Source organism: Dermochelys coriacea, chromosome 21 (assembly GCF_009764565.3).
Source record: "Dermochelys coriacea isolate rDerCor1 chromosome 21, rDerCor1.pri.v4, whole genome shotgun sequence".
In the NCBI taxonomy this organism is placed as follows: domain Eukaryota; kingdom Metazoa; phylum Chordata; order Testudines; family Dermochelyidae; genus Dermochelys; species Dermochelys coriacea.
Window position 1 is genome coordinate 18,047,913 of NC_050088.1, and position 25,548 is coordinate 18,073,460.

At 41.3% G+C, this 25,548-nt stretch overlaps 1 protein-coding gene across 9 annotated transcripts in view; it reads left to right on the plus strand.

The window, feature by feature from the left end:
- Positions 1–25,548, plus strand: part of KDM5B (lysine demethylase 5B) — a 204,053-nt gene that overhangs the window by 65,034 nt on the left and 113,471 nt on the right. For all 9 annotated transcript variants that reach the window (XM_043500701.1, XM_043500706.1, XM_038379466.2 and 6 more), the window contains 5 exons: positions 17,309–17,396; positions 18,069–18,175; positions 19,760–19,918; positions 20,571–20,690; positions 21,348–21,506. In XM_043500701.1, the coding sequence (XP_043356636.1) occupies positions 17,309–17,396; positions 18,069–18,175; positions 19,760–19,918; positions 20,571–20,690; positions 21,348–21,506 (633 nt within the window). The remainder of the gene's footprint in view (positions 1–17,308; positions 17,397–18,068; positions 18,176–19,759; positions 19,919–20,570; positions 20,691–21,347; positions 21,507–25,548) is intronic.

A 25,548-nucleotide genomic window follows, 5' to 3' on the forward strand; every position in this document is an offset into this window, starting at 1 on the left:
TTTGGGGAGCTAATTTAGCTTTTTATTCACAGTAATAAATTTAACCAGTTATTAAACCTGTTCATGAGGAGTTATTTCTGATTAACTCAATGTATCAACACTCTTATTACTGAATCAGAGTGCCTTATTCTGAATTAGGTTAAACAGTGATTAAACTGGCTTGATTTTTGCTTAACTTGATTTATCTTTATTTGGTAATTCACCAACCAAACCAAATTCAGTAAGAGTTAAACCTACATTAAACTGATGCAACTTTCCTTGGGGCCTGTCTATCATGTGCACTTAATGAAGCAGGGTTTCTGTGGAAAAAGTAGTATGTGATTATGTAATTAAGGACTACTTGAAAATGCATATGCAGAAGGGGACCAAATTAAGATTGTACAGGCATCTTTAATACAGTTAATTCCTAACTTCTGAGTGCCTGATTTTGCAAGGTTAATATTCTTTGAATGTAGTTTTTTGTATGTAATTATAATATACATAGGACTAAACCTCAGTTGGTAAATAAAACATTTTAAAAGAAAAAGTTAAGAGCTAAGAAAACTGTGATGACAACTGTACGCCCTTTCTGAACAGTGTAGAATTGGAAATTTGGTGGGAAAAAAAGGTCTGCCTAAAGACAATAGGAAGAATTAATGACAGAGGAATTTATGTGAGTTAAATGTCTAAGATAGAGGCACCTGACAGAAACAAAGTAAATTGCAGAGAAAATACCAGCCTGAGAGATTTCTCTGGGGAAGAGGAATATATTCTCAGTTATCTGATTACATTGTAGATGTGTGCAGAGTTTGAATTACTGCTTTAGCTAATATATGATGATCTCAGGGTTAGGAGAACAAATAAAGGAAAAAGCAAGTTGGCTGTGCTAAATAGCTCTTATAAGATATAAAAAATTTTAAAATAATTCTAAATAACAATTGGGTTTCTACACAAAATACAGGGGTTAAATCCTAGAAATTAGAGCAGTGAAATATTAATGAGGTTTACTTACTCCATTGTCCCAGATGAGGGTCTAGTGCTTGTATTCTCAAGCTTTTTGTCCAGCATATTTAAAAATATCTTAGCTGATAATTAGAGAGGCAAGGTGGTGAGGTAATATCTTTTATTGGACCAACTTCTGCTGGTGTGAGAGACAAGCTTTGATAATTGGCTTTTACCACTTTTTTTGCTTTAAGGGTCTGTGAACTAGGAGCAGTGTCTGCAGAGCCTAGGCTGGCTGACGTTCCCACAGTGCCACTAGGCCCCACACTACAAGAAGGATGTGGAAAAATTGGAAAACGTCCAGTGGAGGGCAACAAAAATGATTAGGGGACTGGAACACATGACTTATGTGGAGAGGCTGAGGGAACTGGGATTGTTTAGTCTGCGGAAGAGAAGAATGAGGAGGGATTTGATAGCTGCTTTCAACTATCTGAAACTGGGTTCCAAAGAGGATGGACCTAGACTGTTCTCAGTGGTAGCGGATGACAAGAACAAGGAGTAATGGTCTCAAGGTGCAGTGGGGGAGATTTAGGTTGGATATTAGGAAAAACTTTTTCACTAGGAGGGTGGTGAAACACTGGAATGTGTTACCTATGGAGGTGGTGGAATCTCCTTCCTTAGAAGTTTTTAAGGTCAGGCTTGACAAAGCCCTGTCTGGGCTGATTTAGTTGGGGATTGGTCCTGCTTTGAGCAAGGGGTTGGACTAGATGACCTCCCAAGGTCCCTTCCAACCCTGAGATTCTATGATTCTGTGTGGGGTGGGGATGATGAATAGCTGTTGGGATTTTTAGTTTTTGGGTAAAATTTTGTCCTTATTTATTGACAGCAGGGACATTAATGAAATTTACCCCCAAATTACGTTTTGTTGAAATCAGTCTCTCAAAGCCTAAATCCAATGGAAATTTTCCCATGAACTTTAAAATTCTAATGGAAAGTTGTTTTTGTTTTGCTCGGCTTATATCAAACTATAAGCAAGTGAAACTAACTTAAACGTTTCCATTGTCCAAACTTAGACGCTGATCATAAACAGCTTTAATAAACATATTTAAATTATTTTGGTTGCAATTCCTTCAAGGCAGGGACTGTCACTTATTGTGTGTTTGTACTGTGCCTAGTACATTGAGGCCCTAATTTTTGGGAGGTCTTCTAGACATTGATGTAATATAAATAATAAAAAGGCTGGAATTTTCAACCCACTTAAAGGAGTTAGGTGAATACATCCCAAAAATCTCACCCATAAAATCCAAGCGGTGGGGTGTGTGACATAGGTAACTGAGTAACTTCGTGTTCTTAAACCACTCTGAGTGAATTAGAAATACTCTCTTTAGCTTAACAAAGAGAGTGTTAAATGGTGACTATATCACAGTCTGTAAGTACCGAAATGGGAATGAATGTTTTATATGGGCTCTTCAGTCTTGCAGCAGAGGTATATAAAGATCCAATGGCTGCAAGTTGAAGATAGACAAATTCAGACTGGAAATAGGGCATAAATGTTTGACAGTAAGGGTTATTAACTGTTGGAACAATTCACCAAGGGTCATGGTAGATTATCCATCACTGGCCATTTTTAAATCAAGATTGGATTATTTTTTTTTTAATTTACATCTAGTCTAGTTAAAAAGAATTATTTTGGGGAAGTTCTATGGCTTGTGTTTATACAGGAGGTCAGACTAGATGATCACAGAGGTCCCTTTTGGAATCGACTAATCTGTTCTTTGGAAGGGTTTGGTTTGTTGGGAGAATATAATTGCTAATACTTAGGTTTTATACCATAGACAAGTGTAGAGGACTTGACAGGTGATTCAGTATAGGGGCTCTCAATTTGAGATAATTCTAAGGGATTTGATTTTCTGAAAGTGCTGAGCACCAATTTCTGAAAATTTTAAGATGTCTCAAGTTGGATATCCAAAAATGGAGGCACCTAAAATCACAGTCAGTTTTGAAAATCTCAGCCAGAAATTTCACAGCAGCTGGCCCAGGACTATGAAATACTAACTTAATTACATTCAGGGCTAAATGTAATTCTTATCTGTAATTATTCAGGACTAAATGTAATTATTAGCTGTTCAACTTATTCTTCATGTATGCCTTCCTACAACAGCAGTCTTATTCTAATTATTGAGGGAGGGGAAGCAATCCATGTATTAAATTTGCCTGACACTTTCTATTAAAAAAAAATGTTTGACTTTGGGAGGGGGTGGAGGGAGAGCTCTAATTCCTGCATGGTTTGCAGAAGGACTTTGAAATTTACCAGGGGAAAAGCCCTAATATCAGGGAAATGCCTTTTGTCCCCATGAAAATCCATTGAGATTGAGCCAAGTTATAAGGTACACAAAATTGCCGTTTCCCCCTCTGTCTGTGCTCACTGCAGCTTCTGTCTGGCTTGGTGACCAAAACGCTCAACATTGCACGAGCACTGCATGTGCACAACCCTGGCATCCTGCCTTCAGCATGCCCCACAGCAGGGGCGATAGAACAATTTTTATAGTGGTGGTGCTGAGAGCCATTGAAACTATAAACTCCGCATATAATAGAAATCACTTCAAGCCAGGGGGTGTGGCAGCACCCTCCTTCCTCTTCCCCCTCCCCCATTTCCAGCACCTATGCCCACAGAACTAAACTAAAAACCTCCTAAATGAAATGCAGAAAAAAATGATACTTTTGCTGCTGTTTCTTCCCCCTCCTCCATCATACTACCTTTGGCTCAGATAATGTGCTTTGGGCTGGGAACCAGGAGACTGTTGTTATTGAGAAAGGCACTGTGTCCTACTGAAAGGTTAAACAATGGGAATAAATCCAGATTTTTAATATGGCAGACACAAATTTAATTCCCATTTTAAAAAAACAACAACATTTATAAGAATATTTAGCTTTCAAAATGAAACACTCAAAAGCTACTGAAGACCAGAATTCAAGTTACCAGTAGACCCTTAATTCTGCCCCCATGTACATATGCATAGATAATATGATCACATACTACTGTTTTTACACAGAAGTTTTGCTACATTCACTGCATGGGATGGACTGTATCGGGATTAACTGGGGTCGTGTAGCAAATGAGACTTCTTGCTAGAAGTTGGTTAGTGAATAAGGCAGGGAACTGCAGGAAGAGAGGATAGTTTGATGCTTGAGGCCTGTAAGGTGGGAGGGTCCCACAGCTCGGGCCGCAGCCTGAGCCTGACTGGTCTACACTGCAATTAGCCTGAGCCCTACTAGCTTGAGTCAGCAGGCATGGGCCAGCCGCAGGTGTCTAATTGCACTGTAGATGTACCCAGGAAATCCTGAGTTACAGTTCTGGCTCTGTCACTGATTCAGTGGGTAGCTTTGAGCAAGTCACTCTGCCTTTTGTCTCACTTTTTCCACCTGTAAAATTAGGGTGGTAATACTTTTCTACCTCACAGAGGTGGTATATAATATTGGGTAATATTTGTACAGTGCTTTGAACATACAAAATGCTATAAAAATGCTAAGTTCTCAGAAAAATCAGGGCATGGATGTCTCAATTTAGGTGCCTAGTTGTTGATCCACTTAAAGTTAATGGATATTTTTGCAAATTATGGCCTTAATCTCTCTAGCAGAAGTTTCCTATCTATAAAAATGGGGATAATACTCTGCTATCTCAGAGGGCAGTTTTTAAAATAAATTCATTACTATATGTAAATCAATCAGATTCTGTAGTGATCTGTGATTAAAGTCTCATTAAGAAATTTAATTCCATGTTCAGTACAGGTTTTGGATGATTTTCAGTAAATAAAATGAGGCCACACACTTGAAGATAGAGCATCATCTATCCTGGGCCCAAAAGGAGGCAGAAGTACTTTGGGGAAAATATAGTATGCAATCATGTACAACATTTTCAGAAGCACTGAAGTCCCATTTCCAAAAGGGATTAGGAATCTAAATCCCTTTTAAAAACAGCATATAGGCTCTTGCATTATTTAAGTGCTTTTGAAAATTTTACTCTGTATCATGTGTACATGCAAGGAATTAAATTAAAGAATTAAAATCTCACAAGGCAACCTTAATTCTTCCATTTTCTAACTTTGCAAAGCTTGATTTTGCAACTGTAATGACATTTCTAACACAGATTTTTGTATGTAAAGCTTTTTCAAAAAGCTAGGTTAAAGGAAATAAAAAACTAAATTTGGTAGGTAAAGTACTGAGGAATTAACCAATGTCAGGATTAATTTACCTTATCTGTAAAATGCAATTAGAAGGGACCAGACTGGTGCTTGTCTGCGTCTTATGATTGATGGTACGAGGCCTTGCACAATAATCAGGGTTTTGAAGTATACAGAATTATTACCATTCTTTGGAAGAAGTGAGACTGAAGTACATGGTCTAGCCCTATGTATCTTCCTATAGGCCAATGGATATTTTTAGGGGAGGAGCAGAAGTAGGAGTAGGAAAATTAGTTTTGCCTATATCTGTCCTGTCTGGCTCTCTGGCTGTGTGCCAGCTGAGTGATATGAGCGAGTAAATAAGTGCATGTGCAAATAACAGTTTTCATTGGTTTACACCCTGCTCAAATCTGGGTGGATTTACTTGGGACAGCAAAAGACATACCTCTAGCCTCAGGATTTATTCCCTTGCCAAATTTCTTCTTCTTACTTTTACCCATGGGTGTATTAGAACATGCATTCAGACTTTCAACTTTTTTTTTTTATAATCATTGAGATATACCTATTTTTTCAGCAACCTCATTCTTGAAAATGGCTAAAACATTTTTGCTCAAACTTTAAACAAAGAAAAAAAGAAAACCTGAGATGGATACCAACCATTGAATTGTGTATTGCATAATGTTGAAGTTTCTTCCTGTTTAAAGTTGCTTCTAAAACTGATCATAATAGAAACTGTTAGGTAATATTAAGTTGTGTGTACTCGAGAGTTGAAGAGATATTGCACTAGTGGGGCACACACGAGAAATTTATGGAAGATGTATAGGCTGATTTTTAAATAATTGCAATACTAGCTCTATGAGCTTGTGTTGCAGGAAGACTGTAAAATATGTGAGTATGGGAATATCAAAAGATGAGACTCCTATGAAATTTATAAATAGAGATCTTCCATTTCCAAGTGTTATCAGATCCCCACTCTTGGAATTCTCTCGTGATAAACTAGTGAGAAAAAAGGTTGACTCCCTTCTTCAAGTATGGAGCAAAAGAAGTGGAAAGGGAGAGGTATATCTATTCCAAAAAGAGCTGAAAGTTTTCATGGACTTTAAGGGCTCACAAAAAGTTCATTTTGCCAACTTAATTTCAAGATTATTATCTTGGCCTCAGCCACAACTTCCTTAAAACCTTGCTTACGTCCACATATCCATTAGGCTCTCATCAAGTATTTTCATTTCTGCATCTGTGAAGATTATTGCAGTTAGTTTTGGCCTGTGTATTGCACCAGTGGTCATTACCAAGTGTTTGTGGCAGTGGAAGCACAACTATGAAGTCAAGGCAACCATGTCTTTTCATTTCTCAACAATTTTCTGATAATGGTTGAATCGCTGCAGGAAATTGGGTCTAAACCTGGGAGAAAACCATATTGATGTGACCAGACTGAAATGCAACATGTAGTTTTGATGTTTACAGTTATAAAAAGATTCCCCACAGATTCAAGTACTCCTGTTCTGTTCTTTTTTTAGAGAACAGCTACAATTTTTTTTTCAAGGTCTGGAAAACATACCTTTTAAAATGAGATTTAAGAGTTTCTGTTCATGGATTCCAAGACCAGAAGGGACAGTTGTGATTATCTAGTCTCATCTGTATGACACAGGCACAGAACTTCCCCAAAATAATTCTTAGAACAGATCTTTTAGAAAAACATCCAATATTGATTTAAAAGTTGTCATTGATGGAGAATCTACCACAACCCTTTTTAAATTGTTCCATTGGTTAATTTATGGTGTTAAAAATGTACACCATAATTCCAGTCTGAATTTGTCTAGTTTTACTTTTCAGCCATTGGATTGTGTTCTATCTTTCTCTGCTAGTTTGAAGAGCCCATTAATTAAATATTTGTTCCCAAGGTAGGTACTTAGACTGTAATCAAGTCACGCCTTAACTTTCTCTTTGTTAGACTCAAGGAGTTCAATCTATTTAGCTTATCACTATAAAGCATGTTTTCAAATCCTTTAATTGTTCTTATGGCTCTTCTTTGAAGCCTCTCCAATTTATCCACATCCTTCTTTAATTGTGGACACCAGAATTGGATGCAGTATTCTAGCAGCAGTTGCACCAGTGCCAAATACAGAGGGGAAATAACTTCAGTACTGATACTTGGGATTCCCCTCTTTAGGTATCCAAGGATCACATTAGCCTTTTTGGTTACAACATCACATGGGGAGCTCATGTTCAGCTGATTATGTACCACAATACTCCAACCTTTTTCAGAGTCACTGCTTCCCAGGATAGAGTCCCCCATGCTGTAAGCGTGGCCTACATTCCTTGTTCCTAGATGTATTTATTTACATTTAGCCATATTAAAACACACATTGTTTGCTTGTGCCCAGCTTACAAAGTGATCCAGCTTGCTCTGTATTAGTGACTTGTCCTTTTCATTATTTATCATTCTTCAAATTTTAGGGTCATCTGTAAACTTTATCAGTGGTGATTTCATGTTTTCTTCCAGGTCATTGATAAAAAAGTTAAATAATATAGGGCAAAGGACTGATCCCTATAGGGCAAAACTAGAAACACATCTGTTTAATGATGTTTTCTCATTTACAATTACACTTTGAGACTGATCGATTACCCATTTTTTAATCCATTTAGTATGTGCCATGTTAATTTTATATTGTTTAGTTTTTCAGTCAAAATGTCAAACTGAGTCAGGATAGTAGGAAGTCTGGGTCAGTGCCAAATTACAGACTGCAGTTGAATAATGAAGTCTAGGACAAACCAGGGTCAGAAGCCAGAGTTTAGGGACTATCGCAAGCAGGTCTGGAGTAGAATCAGGCAGCTGTGTTGTCACTCAAGACAGCTCCCCATCATGGATTCCTGGTTTATATACTGGTATTGGTCAGTGAGTGGGCTGTGAGGGGCTGCCACTCAGACCCTGCTGGGCAGTACTTCCTGCTGAGCTTTCCTTTGCAGGGTCTTCCCATGCAAGCCTGGCCTAAGCCTCCAGTAGTGATGTGGAGGCATCAGCAGCCCAGAACCCCAATGGTCCCAGATTCTAGCTCTGCAGGTTCTCACAATGAGTATATTATGTCAACACCTTTAGCAACCAGATGTGTGATCTCATCACAAAAGATATCCAGTTTGTTTGACAGGATATGTTTTCATAATCCCATGTTGATTGGCATTAGTTATATTACCCTCCTTTAATTGTCTATTAATTGAGTCCCATATCAGCCACAATATTATCTTGCTTGGGATTGATGTCTTTATCAAAGAGAACAGGAGTATTTGTGGCACCTTAGAGACTAACAAATTTATTTGAGCATAAGCTTTCATGGGCTAAAACCCACTTCATCGGATGCATGCAGTGGAAAATATGGTAGGAACACACACACCCACACACACACACAATGAGTGTTATCATACCCACTATAACGAGAGTGATCAGTTAAGGTGAGCTATTACCAGCAGGAGAGAAAAAAGAAACCTTTTGTAGTGATAATCAAGAGGGGGCCATATATACACACACATATATATAGTAACAGGATCGGGCCAGCTGGCTACAGGAGAGTCATAGAAGGCAGATATATTAGCCCCAGGCTAAGTAGGTCCTTTTCCCTGGGTAAGGTAACAGGGAAGGTTCCAGAACAATCAGGAACCTTCTGGAGACTATTAAGACAGGCTGATTAGAACACCTGCAGCCAATCAAGAAGCTGCTAGAATCAATTAAGGCAGGCTAATCAGGGCACCTGGGTTTTAAAAAGGAGTTCACTTCAGTTTGTGGTGCACGTGTAAGGAGCTTGGAGCAAGAGGCACTAGGAGCTGAGAGTGAGAATGCATACTGTTCGAGGACTGAGGTGTAAGCATTATCAGACACCAGGAGGAAGATCCTATGATGAGGATAAAGAAGGTGTTGGGAGGAGGCCATAGAGAAGTAGCTCAGGGAGCTGTAGCTGTCGCACAGCTGTTCCAGGAGGCACTCTAGACAGCTGCATTCCACAGGGCCCTGGGCTGGAACCCGGAGTAGAGGGTGGGCCCGGGTTCCCCCCAAATTCTCCCAACTCCTGGTCAGACACAGGAGGAGTCAACCTGGACTGTGGGTTCAGAAAAACGGCCAAGCTGAGGGCTGCTCTGAAGCTCCAAGGCAAGCAAATCCGCCAATAAGTGCAAGACGCACCAGGGTAGAGGAGGAACTTTGTCACTATATCTATCTATCTGTCTATCTATCTATATATATATATATAATGTCTTCCTGCTGTATTTTCCACTGCATGCATCCGATGAAGTGGGTTTTAGCCCACGAAAGCTTATGCTCAAATAAATTTTAGTCTCTGAGATGCCACAAGTACTTCTGTTCTTTTTGGGGATACAGACTAACATGGCAGCTACTCTGAGATTTATCAAAGAGTTGATTCAGAGATGACTTGGTCATGTCTAAGAGTATCTTCATAGGTGAAGATATGTATTTATTTAAACTGGCAAAAAAAGGCATAACAAGATCCGATTTCTGGGAGTTGAAGTAAGAAAATTCAAGTTGAAAATAAGCGAGAGTAATGAACTACTGGAACAGATTACCAAAGAAAGCTGTGATTTTTTTTTTTGAGTCTTTAAATTGAGACTTGCTGTCTTAAGGCATGCTCTTGTTCAACCACAAATTCGTGGTCTTGATATTGTTCTCTTACCAGGAGAAGAAAAGCATAATCTCGCCAGTGTAGAAATTAAAGTGAAATTCGATGGACTCTCTTCGGCTAAAGTTGAGACTAAATGATCTTGCCTTTAAAATTTATGAATCAGTAAAACGTGCCCTGTTTCACCCTCTGGTCGTGAGAATAAACCGGAAAAATGTGCAGTTCATACCAACTCAAAAGATTACATTTATCAGGGTTCGTATAGTTTACTCCACTCCTGTAATAGCATTGTCCTTCAACTTGTGTTGTGCTCTGGGATTCCATATGAAGGCATAAAGGCCATGGTGGCTGAGACTTTCTCCCAGTTTCCTTTTACCACCCATTACAGTGTCTCCAATCTGCTAGTTCTTAGTTTTGGTTAAATCTTCTAAAAAAATCAGTACACCTTCAGAACTTTTCTGATTCTTTGACATATGACCACCATGATCTATATTAACCTGTTTAGACTTGAGTATTGATGGTTAGACCCTCTCTGTGCCCCTCCCCCCAATCTATAGGGCTACTTATCATAGCAGACTTTAAAACTGTAGGCTTCTAGCCCTGTCCATCCTGCCATGAACTAAATCCCCCAAAAGATGGACACAATAGGTGTCTCTTCTTTGTGTAGCACTCACGTTTATGGGGCTCAGTATGTCTGTCAGTCTCCACAATAATGTGTAAGTCACAAGATCCAAGCATAAAGCCCCCTCTCTTGGAGCAATACGTGACGGTCTTATTAGACCCCGAGGAAATGAGCTCTAAGATTCTGTTAGTGGAAAAATCAGCCTGAGACAGTGTCATGTCTAACAGATAAGCAACACTGAAGAACCGCGTGGAGAAGGCAGTACTGAGAAAATACCAGGCACAGACACCCCTAGCACAAAAGCCAACCCCAACATTATGTGCACCAAAGCTGGCACCAACACTTCTTGCACCAAGAGGGGCAGCTTCAAGCATGGAGGCAGAGACTCCAGGTGAAGCTCAGTGTCCTCCCACAGGGACAGACCATCTAAAGCTTCCAGAGATGAAACTGCCAAGAAGGATGTGGCACCAAGGCGGGTTGATAAAGAGCAGCCTACAACACAGGAACAGACTTCCTTGGCTTTGATGGCACCATCCCTTTGTGTTGATACTTATTGTGGAGAACGTGCCATTGGGACAATCAAGACAGTCACTGGTGCCAAAGCACTTCCTGGTACTGGTACAGACTCTGTTACGAAGAGTGCAATATACACTACTGCTGCCCTAGAGGAGATCTGTTCCTCTCAATCGTGGGGCATATGTTCCCCCTGTGTTAGAACAGGGAATCCTCTCCTGATGTCAGTGGTTGTCAGGAGTGCCAAAAAAGCCAGCAGTCTTCCTACAGTATGCTGCTGTGGCCCTATGGGGATAGAGGGATCCACCATCTCAGTATCTCCACCACACTCAGAGGAGGTCTTTCTTTCCATCAGTGATTCTGTCCAGACCAGCAAGACACAATACCAGTAGGCACCAGTTCTGGGACCAGAGCAACAAACAGCCTCTTATATCACCACAAAAGGACCTTTCTTCATCACCTGACAAAGCAATATCCTGGGCACTGGTATTGGTGTTGGATGACTAAGTCATAGAATCATAGAACCATCCAAGATGCAGGATTTCTTGTGTCTGAACCATCCAACCAGATGGCTATCTAGCCTCTTTTTGAAAACTTCCAGTGAAGGAGATTTCACAGCTTCCTTATGCAGTTTGTTCCATTGCCCTACTGCTCTTACAGTTAAGAAGTTTTTCCAGAGATTTAATCTAACTCTGCTATGCAGTACTTTGAACCTATTGCCTCTTGTCCTGCTCTCTGTGGCAAGAGAGAACAATTTTTCTCCATCTTTCTTATGGCAACCTATCAAGTATTTGAAGATTGCCATCATGTCCCCCCTCAATCGCCTCTTTTCCTGATAAAACATACCCAGTTCCTTCAGCCTTTGCTCATATGGCTTGCATTCTATCCCTTTGATCATTTTTGTTGCTCACCTCTGGATCATTTCCAGTTTCTCTAATACTTCTATGCATTGGCAACCAAAATTGGACCCAGCACTCCAGCTGAGGCCTAATCAGCGGCAAGTGAAGCAGTACTATCACCTCCTGTGACTTGCATATTATGCCTCTGTTAATGCAACCCAAAATTGCATTTGCTTTTTTCCCCCCCAATAGCATTGCATTGTTGACTCATGCTGAGGTTCGGATTTACTACAGCTCTCAGATCCTTCTCAGCAGTGCTGCTGCCAAGCCAGTTATCTTCCGTTTTGTATTTGTGCATTGGGTTTTTCTTCCATAAGTGCAGCACCTGAGATTTGTCTTAGTTGAATTTCATTTTGTTGTCTATAGCCCAGTTCTCCAATTTATCAAGGTCCCTTTTCATTTTAGCTCTATCCTCCAGAGTATTTGCAGCCCTTCCAGCTTTGTGACATCTCCAAACTTGATCAGTGTGCTCTCTGTTCCTGCATCCAGGTCATTAATGAAAATGTTAAATAACCTGCATCCAGAAGAGATCCCTATGGGACCCCCCTTAAGACCTCCCTTCAATCTGACGTCATTCCATTAATAGTTTGTTTGTTTAAGCACTTATGTATCCACTTAATGGTAGTTCTACCAAACCCACGTTTCTACTGCCTACTTATGAAAATGTCATGTAGGACTGTGTCAAAAGACTTGCTGGAGTCCAGGTATATTATGTCCACTGCATTTCCCCCTATCCACCAAACCAGTTACGTTGTTAAAGAAGGAAATCAAGCTGGGATGGTATGATTTGTTTTTGGTAAATCCATGTTGGCTGCCAGTGATCACCCCTTCATCCTTCAGGCATTCACAAATTGAATGTTTTACACATTGCTCTAGTAGCTTCCCAGGTACCAAAGTCAGGCTGACTGTTCTGTGGTTCCCTGGCTCTTCCTTTCCCCCCTTTTTAAATATGGGCACTATGCTAGCCCTTCTCCAGTCTTCTGGGACCTCTCCTATCATCCATGAGTTTGCAAATATTATTGTCAGTGGCTCTGAGATTTCTTCAGCTAGTTCTTTCAGTACGCCTGTGTGAACAGCATCATGCCCCGCTGATTTGAATTAATTCAAATTAGTCATAAGATCTCTGACGTATTCTTTACTTATCCCAATCTTCTCCTTTATTGTCTTTGATAACTTTGCTAGTTGTCCAGTCACATGTTGTTTTTTGTGTGAAGATTACAGCAAAGTAGGCATTAAGCAGCTCTGCCTTCTTACTATTTTCCATTATCAGCTCACCACCTCCTTTGAGCAGCCACATCATCCCTGATCTTTCTTTTTTTGTCTCACATATTTGTAGAACCCCTTTGTCTTGTCTCTAACATTTCTTGCCAGTTGGAACTCACTCCTTGCCTTTGCTTTCCTGAGTCACTCCAGGAGCATCTGGTGAGGATTGATGAGATTCTGGAGAGAGATACTGGTCATGTTGGAGAAATCCCACAAGATTTTTGACACCTTGTCAGCCTCTAGTCCAGCTAGGATTGGCTTCCTCATAAATGAGACTCCTCAACCAGGGTGCATTTGAGTTAAATCACGAGTCAGGAAGACTTGATTTAATCATGGCTTTCATATAAAAGTGCATTCTTGTTGGCTGTTATAACCTTAATACATATTCTTCACAACTGAGAGGTAGATGTAGGTTTCATTTTTAGAAGGTACACACATACATTTTTAAACAGTGATTTATTTTGAAAACTTTTCAGATTAATTTTACAGCTATGTCAGAAAATGAATGAATGATTGTTTGGTTATTTCATTTACCAAAGGCAGTTGAAGCAGATATTTATGAAGTCATTGGGAGGTGAACTATCTCCAATTCAACAGGCTAATCATTAGTATTTGGAGGATTTTCTTGCCATGCAGTATTAGGAGGAGAACATCACCAGACGGACATTTAAATTGTTAAGTAGTCTGGATTTTTTTCTTCAACAGCAAAAATATAATATTTTAACAAAACAAGCATATGTCCCTCACTTCTCACATTTATCTCCAGACTTCTTCTCCTTGTTCAGATCTATTCTGCCCCCAACATTCTTCTCTTCATTGAACTTTTTGAAACTTTGCACTTTTAAAGAAATAAGGGATTGACTCTGTGTACACAAATTTGCAGAGGGACAATTGGGTTGAGGTCTGTATTTCTCACCTCTATTTATTGATTGATTTTATTTAAAAACATTTTTGCTGATAACAAGCATGTTACCTCTAGAGACACAAATCCACAGTTTGAGAACTGCTAAAACTAAGCATCTGATGGTATCTTCTAGATTGAGCACTGAGTCCCATTGGGTAGGTAGAAAGATTAACCTAATTAAGCTATACAGAAGCCTGTGGAACCCCATAAAATTGGGTCCCTAATCCATGAACTATTGGAACTCATTTACAAAACTTTTCTTAAACATTACATGAATATATTGTCTTATACTATAGAATTAGAATTTGTAATCCCTATTCCATGATGAGATATCTTTGAGCTATAATGTAGCTTAAATAAAACTATCTTTAGATGGGTGTTTTCCTCAAAAAGCATTTTATCCAAAAAATCCAATTTAAATAAAAAAAAATCTGATGTTTTTAATTTAATTTAAAATTTTACTTAAAAAAAAAAATCAGTTATTTTGACCCAGCTAAGGCCTATGGCAGACTCCACCACCCTGTTAAGTGATTAACGAAGCAGTGGAGGCCCCTCCTATGGGGTTTAAATATTTCTATGCTCATCCCAACTTGTGTGTCTTAGTGCAGCAGTAGAACAGGATGGCTGCCTTCCTGTTTAAGCTTCTGCATGACATCAGAGAGATGATCAGGGTGTCCTCCTCTGCCTTGGTGGGTCCTGCACTTATTGGCGGATTTTCTCACCTCAGAGTTTCACGGCAGCCCTCAGTTTGGCCACTTTCATGGCTCAAACCTGCTGTTCGCTCAGTTAGCCTCATCACTGGGCAGCATGGGGAAAGGAAGAAGAACAATCCCCGCAGTCTCTGCTGATCCACCTAATGGATCGGGGAACAGGCCAGAGACCTTCCCCTCTGCTGGAACCCACAGTCCAGTTCAACTCCTCCGGTATCAAGTAGGGAGTTGGAGGGATGGGGCCCACCCTCTACTCCGGGTTCCAGCCCAGGGCCCTGTGGATTGCAGCTGTCTACAGTGGCTCCTTCAACAGCTGTGTGACAGCTACAACTCACTGGGCTACTTCCCCATGGCCTCCTCCCAACACCTTTTTTATTCTCACCACAGGGCCTCCCTCCTGATGTCTGATGATGCTTGTACTTCTCAGTCTTCCAGTAGTACGCCTTCTCACTCTCAGCTTCTTGTGCCTCTTGCTCCCAGCTCCTCGCAAGCACACCACAAACTGAAGTGAGCTCCTTTTTAAACCCAGGTGCCCTGATTAGCCTGCCTTAATTGATTCTAGCAGCTTCTTGACCGGCTGCAGGTGTTCTAATCAGCCTGTCTGTCTTAATTGTCTCCAGAAGGTTCCTGATTGTTCTGGAACCTTCCCTGTTACCTTACCCAAGGAAAAGGGACCTACTTAACCTGTGGCTAATATATCTGCCTTCTGTTACTCTCCTGTAGCCATCTGGCCCGACCTTGTCACACAGGGTTAAAAAAAGAAATAGATAAGTTCAGAACGGATAGGTCCATCGGTGGCAATTAGCCAAGATGGGCAAGGATGGTGTCATAGAATCATAGAAGATTAGGGTTGGAAGAGAACTCAGGTGGTTGTCCAACCCCCTACTCAAAGCAGGACCAACCCCAACTAAGTCTGTTGGGTTGCCTCTGTTTGCCAGAAGCTGGGAATGTGAGAATCACTTGACAGGATACTGGGCTAGATGGACTTTTGGTCTGACCCAGTATGGTCATTCTTATGTTCGTATGTAGAGACCCTTCTCACAAGAGACTGGCCACTTTGCGTCATCTAGGAGCCATAGAGGATGTTTAAGTAGAGTTCAGGGGCAGAGGCTTCCCCTCATTCTGAAGAAGAAAGGGGGTCTTCATCCTACCCTAGACCTGAGAAGACTCATAAAATACATACACCATCTGAGGTTTAGGATAGTAACTCTTGCTTCCATTATTCCTTTTTTGAGCCCAAGACTTGTTTCAGTCTCTAACCTTACAGGATACATACTTCCATATAGATAGTCACCAGGCCCCCACAGGAAGCACCTGTGATTCACAGAGATACTCAACCATTATCAGTAGAAGGTTCTGCCCTTTGGACTCCATGGCCTGGAGAGTATTCATGAAATGTCTGGCAATAGCAGGATTGTTGGATAACCTGTAATGTCTCGTCTCCTGTAAGAATAAGGTAGTAATGCATTCCCATGCTAAACTTTTATTCCCTGAGACTAGTCTAACTCATCTGATTCACACAATAAATTTGCCTGTCTTTTTCCCTAGCCATATTCTCTTTTCTAAGGGAAGCCAGGTTACAAACTTTACATACTAAAAGATCTCTTATCTTAATAGGACAAAAAGAAAAGGAGTACTTTTGGCACCTTAGAGACTAACAAATTTATTAGAGCATAAGCTTTCGTGAGCTACAGCTCACTTCATCGGATGCATTTTGATGCATCCGATGAAGTGAGCTGTAGCTCACGAAAGCTTATGCTCTAATAAATTTGTTAGTCTCTAAGGTGCCACAAGTACTCCTTTTCTTTTTGCGAATACAGACTAACACGGCTGCTACTCTGAAACCTTAATAGGACAAAATCATTGAATGCTTCCCAGACTGACTGTAGCTTGTTCTCTGAGCCTAATACCATTAACCCATCTCCTCTTGGTGTTTATCCAAGTGGATTGAGATGTGTATCCAAAAGTGGATTTTGGACTTAATAGTCATACTAGTCTTTTGGGATATTGGGGTGTTTTCTAAACAGGTTCAAGGCCACCTCCAGGGCCTGCCATAGAAATGCGCTCATCTTGGAGATTTGCAGAGCTTTTACTTGGAGCTTAGTGCACCTTTCCATGCAGCATTGCTTTCTTGATGTCGTGTGAGGTTGGAGGCCTGTTTCAGTAGAGTGGTCCTTCAGTCTTTTAGATGTTAGCCTTCTTGATTCTCCCAAGAGTGGAGATCTGTAGTGATAGTACTGGAAGGACTAAGAAGAGTTACTTGCTTGTAGCATAAGTTTTTCAGATAGGTTATTGATTCAGATGAATACTCCACACCCTTCATCCCCACTTATTCAGAGCCTAAACAGCCGTTGAGGAGGTGGAAGGAACTGATGATGAGGGCCCTACTGGTGGCCTTTCAACGGAGCATTACACAGCTTTTGGCAGAGGCCACATGGTCTCCAAGGATCAGTTTTTCAGAAGGTTCTGGTCTTTCGAGTGGGCAGGTATATGTTGAGAGTGTGGGTCTGTACTGATGATCTATTTCAGCTATAGGTAAGTAAGTCTTCTTTACCTCTGAACAATGTAGTTTGTAATGAAGAGTATCTGGGTTACAAATATAACATTCAGAACCAAAGAGTTGAGGTTTGAGTAAGATGTTCAATTACTGAATATGACCATTTATTTTTTAAGGCTACTAATATTAAAATGGAGTCAGATGAAACCCCAGAAGCCAAAACTCATAATTTGAGGCGCAGAATGGGATGTACACCTGCAAATGGTAAGTGGGTCAATGGGGGATGAAACAAAATGGAGGTGGGGGTGGGGTTGTTAGAAAGCAATATGAAGAGCTTCCTTTCTCAGAGACTCCTTTTGGTACCTATTTGTTTTTTTTGTGATATTTTCTTGGGGCAGTTGCCGTTGCAAGAAAATAAAGTATGAAAATCATCATAGGACATTTATAGTGTTGTTTTTCTGCCTCAGTGAAATGTCCCATTAAAGAATAATCCAACCATGTCTATGAACCTGAAATTTCATTTTTTTTGGGGGAGGGGGTCACTGAAACTATTTAAAATATCAGTGCTAAATAAACCATATGTTTGGAGCGGCCTGCATTTGTTTATGATCCCATGCTTGTTTTATCCTGATAATACCAGCCTTTCCAGGTAGGAGTTCAAGTGCTGCCTAAAGTTACATGAAAATATGTTTGGTGTCCTTTGTGTCCATATTACACAACCCCCACAAAATCTGGCACCATTGGCAGTCTTTGCACAGAGACCTAAAGACGAGCATAGCCATTGCAGTAGCCATATCTCAATAGGAACAGATTCACTCATAAAAAGATCCCCTCCAAATGTATATAATGATATGATAACACATGCTTCAAATACTGCTTATGCTGTGAAATATTTGTTAAACCCAGTAATAGTCTAATTTTCTTTTCCTGTATCAGAGAAGGAAATGCCTGGCACAGTGAAACGAGAACCTGCTGAGAAAAAAGAACAAAGAGACTCGGAGAGAGAGAAATCAAAAGGGCGCTCTAAAAAAAGCACTAATGCAGTGAGTACTCCCTGCCCTTCTGGCACTTAATTCTTAATTGCAGACAGTCCTGGATTAGAGCTGGGCGCATAGTATATAGCATAGGTAGTGGGAATGGGAGTTTCCTGAATTCCTCGACACAGGTACCATCAGGATTTCATGTCATAAGCAGGAAATAACAAAGTAATTTCATTTCACCCTGTTTCAACTGAAATAATTTCTATCCTTCCCCACTGTACTACCTTAAAATAGCAATTCTGATAGAACAGTCAAAAGAAACGTGGTTCTTCTCAGGGCTTCCTCACTCTGGATATGGGTTGATCTGCTGATCTTTCCCTTGGTAGGTGTACCAGTTAGAAAGAAGATGTAATAAGAGTTTTGGCACCCGGCTTTCTAGCAGACCCACCTCTTATTCCACTGTTTGAACTCTAACTCAGATGCTCTACTTGGTTCAACATAGCAGATACTTCTCCTAAAAAGTAAAGGAAAGTGAGACTTTTACTAGTGGAGAAGACAATATACAGGCCCTTTCAGTTCTTCCCACTGCCTGGATCCTTCTCACACACATACCGTTTTACTAGGCCTGAGGGGGAGGAATGCGCAGTTACTGGAAGACAGGATTGCACCAGACTCTAGAGGCACAAAATAAAGGGCACTGGGAGTCCTGTTCTGTCCTCCATTGTCTTGCAGCAATACTGCTGTTGTCCCCTGTTTAAGCAAGGCCTTAAATAGTAACATTTTTTTCCTACCACTATCTAAGTTCCTGCTTCTGTTCACCAGACTTCATTGCTCTCCTTCCTCTATCTCCAAAAAACTCCCCTCTACTCTCCTTCAGGTGCTCCTGCGAATCTCTGGAGTACCTGCTCCCCCTTCTGTGGATCTCCTAGATGATATGGGTGGAGCTCTCATGACACAGCACTGAAGGCCTGCCCCCTCCAAAAGCAAATGGCTCTGCTTAGAAAGCTGGTGCCTTCCTGGTGAAGGGCTCGGGTACAGTCCACTAACTCTGAGGAAGAAGGGGGATGCTCCCAGAACCAGAATTCCCCTGTTTTCTGGTGGCTGCTCCAGGCAGTTGGCCTCAGGATGTTGAAGTGTCTGCGCACAGACCAGTCTGAAAGTAAAGAGCAGTACTAAGAACAAAATTGAGTCTCTTTATTTAGCAAAACAAATTGGCCAGGCTTCAACACTTTTGGTGGTGATTTCTTAATTTCAAAGGGATTTATGTAAATTCTGCTACAAAAACAACGAGGAGTCCAGTGGCATCTTAAAGACTAACAGATTTATTTGGGCATAAATAAATGGTGGTGCACATCTGAAGAAGTGGGTTTTTTACCCATGAAAGCTTATGCCCAAATAAATCTGTTAGTCTTTAAGGTGCCACTGGACTCCTTGTTGTTTTTGTGGATACAGACTAACACGGCTACCTCTCTATACTTCCTACCACAAAGGAGAACAAAGTTAATATTCACTGTCTCTGATCTTTTATGGAAAGAAAATAAAAATAAACACTGGTAAATGTGACAAATGACTTAGTTACCAAAATGATCTCTTGCCATGAACTGCTTAAAGCACTTAAATTCCCACTTTGGTAATTTCTTGTTACAGGTGGATTTGTATGTATGTCTCTTATGTGGCAGTGGTAATGATGAAGACCGTCTCCTGTTGTGTGATGGCTGTGATGACAGTTACCATACTTTTTGTTTAATTCCACCCCTTCATGATGTTCCCAAAGGGGACTGGAGGTGTCCCCAGTGTCTGGCTCAGGTAAACTGAGAAATCAGGCTGAAACGTCTTTCTGTTCTCTCCTGGCTTCTAATGATCAGAACTTCAGAATTTCAATTTATTATGATGAAAATAGTCCTGTAAAATGGGTGGTAGAAGGTGAAACTGAAACAAGGACCGGATACATTTCAGATTGTTAGACATTACAACATATGCTGGGCCCCAAATTTGATCTACCTTAGTAGTATTAAAACCACTGAGAAAGAATGCTTTGGCTTTTAGATAGCTTTTTACATAATTAAATTTTACCACTATGTCATTGGGGTTTTCAACGTAGACAAGTTTTGTGGTGTTTTCTGCTTTGCTATAGCAGAGGAAGCAGAATTTACCGTAATCTAGCTATGCTGATCTCACCAGTGATTCATGCTGATTCACAAACAAATATTGTGGTGGTGTGGTGGATTAAGCTCAGAGCTGATAGGCATGATGGGTTCTATTTCTGACTCTTCCAGTGGCTACCTGTGTGATCCTGGGTGAGTCATTTCAATCAAGTGCCCCAGTTTTCCCGTTTGTAAAATGGGGATTATACCGATCCATCTTTGTAAAGTACTTTAAGGTCTATGTTTGAAAAGCACTAAAGTGCAAAATGTCTTATTTTTAACTATTGGTAGAAATAACCATATTTTATTTGCAGGAGTGTAATAAACCACAGGAAGCATTTGGTTTTGAACAAGCAGCAAGAGACTACACGCTTCGCACATTTGGAGAAATGGCTGATGCATTCAAGTCAGACTATTTTAACATGCCAGTACATGTATGTGCTTACTATGATGCTATAATACAGATTTCAGTTTTTGTGCTTATTAAAGTATTAAACTTGGAGTGGTGAAGAATCCTGAGTTTTGAATGTGAACAAATCGCCAAGTGGGAAAGCTCTTATTTAAATATTATGTTAATTTATAAAGGCTTCTGTTTTTTGTTAGTATTTTGGTTTCTGCCCCACACATTTCTGGTTTCTGCCACCATCCAAAAATATATTCCTCCTTAAACTCCTGCCCCAAATGTTACTCATTACTGAAGGCAAAAGGCAACATTTGATATAGTTTTTTGAGCTTTAGAATACCAACATTTTGCTGTGTTTGTTTAGTTTTATATAATTGCACTAATAAGTAACTTCCACTATGAAGTTGAGAAAGTAAGTGTTAATTGAGAGGGTGAGGTGGGAGAGGAGAAAGAGAGAGTGTGAACACCTGGTGTAACCAATGGTACTCGGGTATGTTTCTGACTCTAGTTAAAGTCCCTGTGAGGTGATGGGAAAATATTTTAAGCTTGTGAACTTCCTCCTTGAATTTACTACTTCTATATATCTCATGTGTTTGGTACTTTTGGTTACTCTACATCCATAAGCACCATGAGAAGTGCAACCTTCTGTGTGGGCTTATATTTTCTCTTTCTCATGTTTCATATCCAGATGGTTCCCACAGAGCTGGTTGAAAAAGAGTTTTGGCGACTTGTGAGCACCATTGAAGAGGATGTCACAGTGGAATATGGGGCTGATATTGCTTCAAAGGAGTTTGGCAGTGGCTTTCCAGTTAGAGATAGGAAAATTAAACTTAGGCCAGAAGAAGAGGTAAGTCTTGATTTGCTCTCTGAGTGCATACTTCCATTTCATGGTTTTACAAAATACAAGTCTTGTGTTTGAATGATTTTTCAGTTTAAAGAAACCTATTGTAATTCTGTATTACACTGTATTCCTGCTATGTGTGTGACTGGCACAGTTTTGACAAAAGGAAATGGTATTGCAGTCTTGGAGGACTAAAATTATATATGAGCAGACTTTTAAAATGACACATGTGCATCTTAGAAGTTGACAGCTTCCAAATTATATTTCTTGAAAGAGCAGCCTAATTTTAATGCAGCAATTGCTAACGCACAGATTCTTTGAGAAGCATGTGCATTGGATGTTAAAGTTCTTGTTATTTTATTGACCTTATTTGTATGTTTTTCAATCTAAAAAGACTAATTTCTTCTATCAAAAGTAGCCCTCTGAAAAGTTTTGCTGCCTTCTTTGATTGCTTATCTATATGTGATCCATGTCTAACATGCATATGCTCCATGTGCTAAAGATTGGAATGCTTTAGCCACCAGTATCTGTTGGTTGCACCCACTCCCTGCATAGTCTCAAGCTCCCTCTTCTCTTAAAAGTATGAAAGGGAGCAGTGTGTCCAACCAAGCCTCGGTTCCTTTCACTGCTTTAAGCTGTGAGATGGAGCTGGTTGGCCATGTCCCATCTTGGCCACTCACATATTAGTTTATCTGTAAGTAGTTTAGTTTGTGGTAGTTAGGTTACATCATCGTTTCCTTGATAGATTTTTTGTTTTTGTTTTGTTTTTTTAGTGCTTAAAATTCCTGAGGGTTTTAAACTTTTTGTCATTTGGGGCTGCTATGATCCTTAATGAAACTTCCTCTAATAGTCTTTATTTTGTGGGTGAAGGAAATGTTAGGGAAAATGTAAGGACTGGAAGTCTCTTACCAGGCTCAATCCAAAGAATCCTAGAATTACAGAAGATTAGGATTGGAAGAGACCTCAAGAGGTCATCTAGTCCAACCCCCTGCTCAAAGCAGGACCAATGCCAACTAAATCATCCCAGCCAGGGCTTTGTCAAGCCAGGCCTTAAAAACCTCTAAGGAAGGAGATTCCACCACCTCCCTAGGTAACCCATTCCAGTGCTTCACCACCCTCCTAGTGAAATAGTGTTTCCTAATATCCAACCTAGACCTCCCACACTGCAACTTGAGACCATTGCTCCTTGTTCTGTCATCTGCTGCCACTGAGAACAGCCTAGCTCCATCCTCTTTGGAACTCCCCTTCAGGTAGTTGAAGGCTGCTATCAAATCCCCCTTCGCTCTTCTCTTCTGCAGACTAAATAAGCCCAGTTCCCTCAGCCTCTCCTCATGAGTCATGTGCCCCAGCCCCCTAATCGTTTTCATTACCCCTCTGCTGGACTCTCTCCAATTTGTCCATATCCTTTCTGTTGTGGGGAGCCCAAAACTGGATGCAATACTCAAGATGTGGCCTCAACAGTGCCGAATAGAGGGGAATAATCACTTCCCTCGATCTGCTGGCAATGCTCCTACTAATGCAGCCCAATATGCCGTTAGCCTTCTTGGCAACATGGGTACACAGTTGACTTATATCCAGCTTCTCGTCCACTGTAATCCCCAGATCCTTTTCATAGATTCATAGAGTATCAGGGTCGGAAGGGATTTCAGGAGGTCATCTAGTCCAACCCCCTGCTCAAAGCAGGACCAATCCCCAGCTAAATCATCCCAGCCAGGGCTTTGTCAAGCCTGACCGTAAAAACCTCAAAGGAAGGAAATTCCACCACCTCCCGAGGTAACTCATTCCCCGGATCCTCCTCCTCCCCTTTTTTAAAGGTGGGCACTATATTAGCCTTTTTCCAGTCGTCCAGGACCTCCCCCTATTGCCATGAGTTTTCAGAGATAATGGCCAATGACTCTGCAATCACATCCACCAACTCCTTTAGCACTCTCAGATGCAGTGCATCCGGCCTCATGGACTTGTGCTTGTCCAGCTTTTCTAAATAGTCCCGAAACACTTCTTTCTCCACAGAGGGCTGGTCACCTCCTCCCCATGCTGTGCTGCCCAGTGCAGCAGTCGGGGGCTGACCTTGTTCGTGAAGACAGAGGCAAAAAAAGCATTGAGTACATTAGCTTTTTCCACATCCTCTGTCACTAGGTTGCCTCCCTCATTCAGTAAGGGGCCCACACTTTCCTTGACTTTCTTCTTCTTGCTAACATACCTGAAGAAACCCTTCTTGTTACTCTTAACGTCTCTTGCTAGCTGCAACTCCAGGTGTGATTTGGCCTTCCTGATTTCACTCCTGCATGCCTGAGCAATATTTTTATACTCCTTCCTGGTCATTTGTCCAGTCTTCCACTTCTTGTAAGCTTCTTTTTTGTGTTTCAGATCAGCAAGGATTTCACTGTTAAGCCAAGTTGGTCGCCTGCCATATTTACTATTCTTTCTACACTTTGGGATTGTTTGTTCTTGCAGTCTCAATAAGGATTCTTTAAAATACAGCCAGCTCTCCTGGACTCCTTTCCCCCCTCATGTTATTCTCCCAGGGGATCCTGCCCATCAGTTCCCTGAGGGAGTCAGTCTGCTTTTCTGAAGTCCAGAGTCCGTATTCTGCTGCTCTCCTTTCTTCCTTGTGTCAGGATCCTGAACTTTACCATCTCATTGTCACTGCCTCCCAGGTTCCCATCCACTTTTGCTTCCCCTACTAATTCTTCCCGGTTTGTGAGCAGGAGGCCAAGAAGAGCTCTGCCCCTAGTTGATTCCTCCAGCATTTGCACCAGTTAATTGTCCCCTACACTTTCCAAAAACTTCCTGGATTGCCTGTGCACCGCTGTATTGCTCTCCCAGCAGATATCAGGGTGATTGAAGTCTCCCATGAGAACCAGGGCCTGCGATCTAGTATCTTCCGTTAGTTGCCGGAAGAAAGCCTCGTCCACCTCATCCCCCTAGTTCTGTGGTCTATAGCAGACTCCCACCATGATATCGCCCTTGTTGCTCACACTTCTAAACTTAATCCAGAGACTCTCGGGTTTTTCTGCAGTTTCATATCGGAGCTCTGAGCACTCATACTGCTCTTTTACATACAGTGCAACTCCCTCACCTTTTCTGCCTTGGCTGTCCTTCCTGAACAGTTTATATCCATCCATGACAGTACTCCAGTCATGTGAGTTATCCCACAAAGTCTCGGTTATTCCAATCACATCATAATTCCTTGACGGTGCCAGGACTTCCAGTTCTCCCTGGTTGTTTCCCAGGCTTCTTGCATTTGTATATAGGCACTTAAGATAACTTGCTGATCATCCCGCTTTCTCAGTATGAGGCAGGAGCCCTCCCCTCTTGCGCTCTCTTGCTCGTGCTTCCTCCCAGTATCCCCACTTACTTTAGGGCTTTGGTCTCCTTCCCCCGGTGAACCTAGTTTAAAGCCCTCCTCATTAGGTTAGCTAGCTTGCTTGTGAAGATGCTCTTCCCTCTTTTTGTTAGGTGGAGCCCTCTCTGCCTAGCACTCCTCCTTCTTGGAACACCATCCCATGGTCAAAGACTCCAAAGCCTTCTCTTCGACACCACCTGCGTAGCCATTCGTTGATTTCCACGATTCGACGGTCTCTACCCAGGCCTTTTCCTTCCACAGAGAGGATGGACGAGAACACCACTTGCGCCTCAAACTCCTTTATCCTTCTTCCCAGAGCCACGTAGTCTGCCGTGATCCTCTCAAGGTCATTCTTGGCAATATCATCGGTGCCCACGTGGAGAAGCAGGAAGGGGTAGCGATCTGAGGGCTTGATGAGTCTCGGCAGTCTCTCCGTCATATCGTGAATCCTAGCTCCTGCCAAGCAGCAGACTTCTCGGTTTTCCCGGTTGGGGCGGCAGATAGATGACTCAGTCCCCCTGAGGAGGGAGTCCCCGACCATCATCACCTGCCTCCTTCTCCTGGGAGCAGTGGTCATGGAACCCCCAACCCTAGGACAGTGCATCTCATGCCTTCCAATTGGTGGAGTCTCTTTCTGCTCCCTCCCCTCAGATGTATCATCTAGTCCACTCTCCGCATTAGTACCTGTGGAGAGAAATTGAA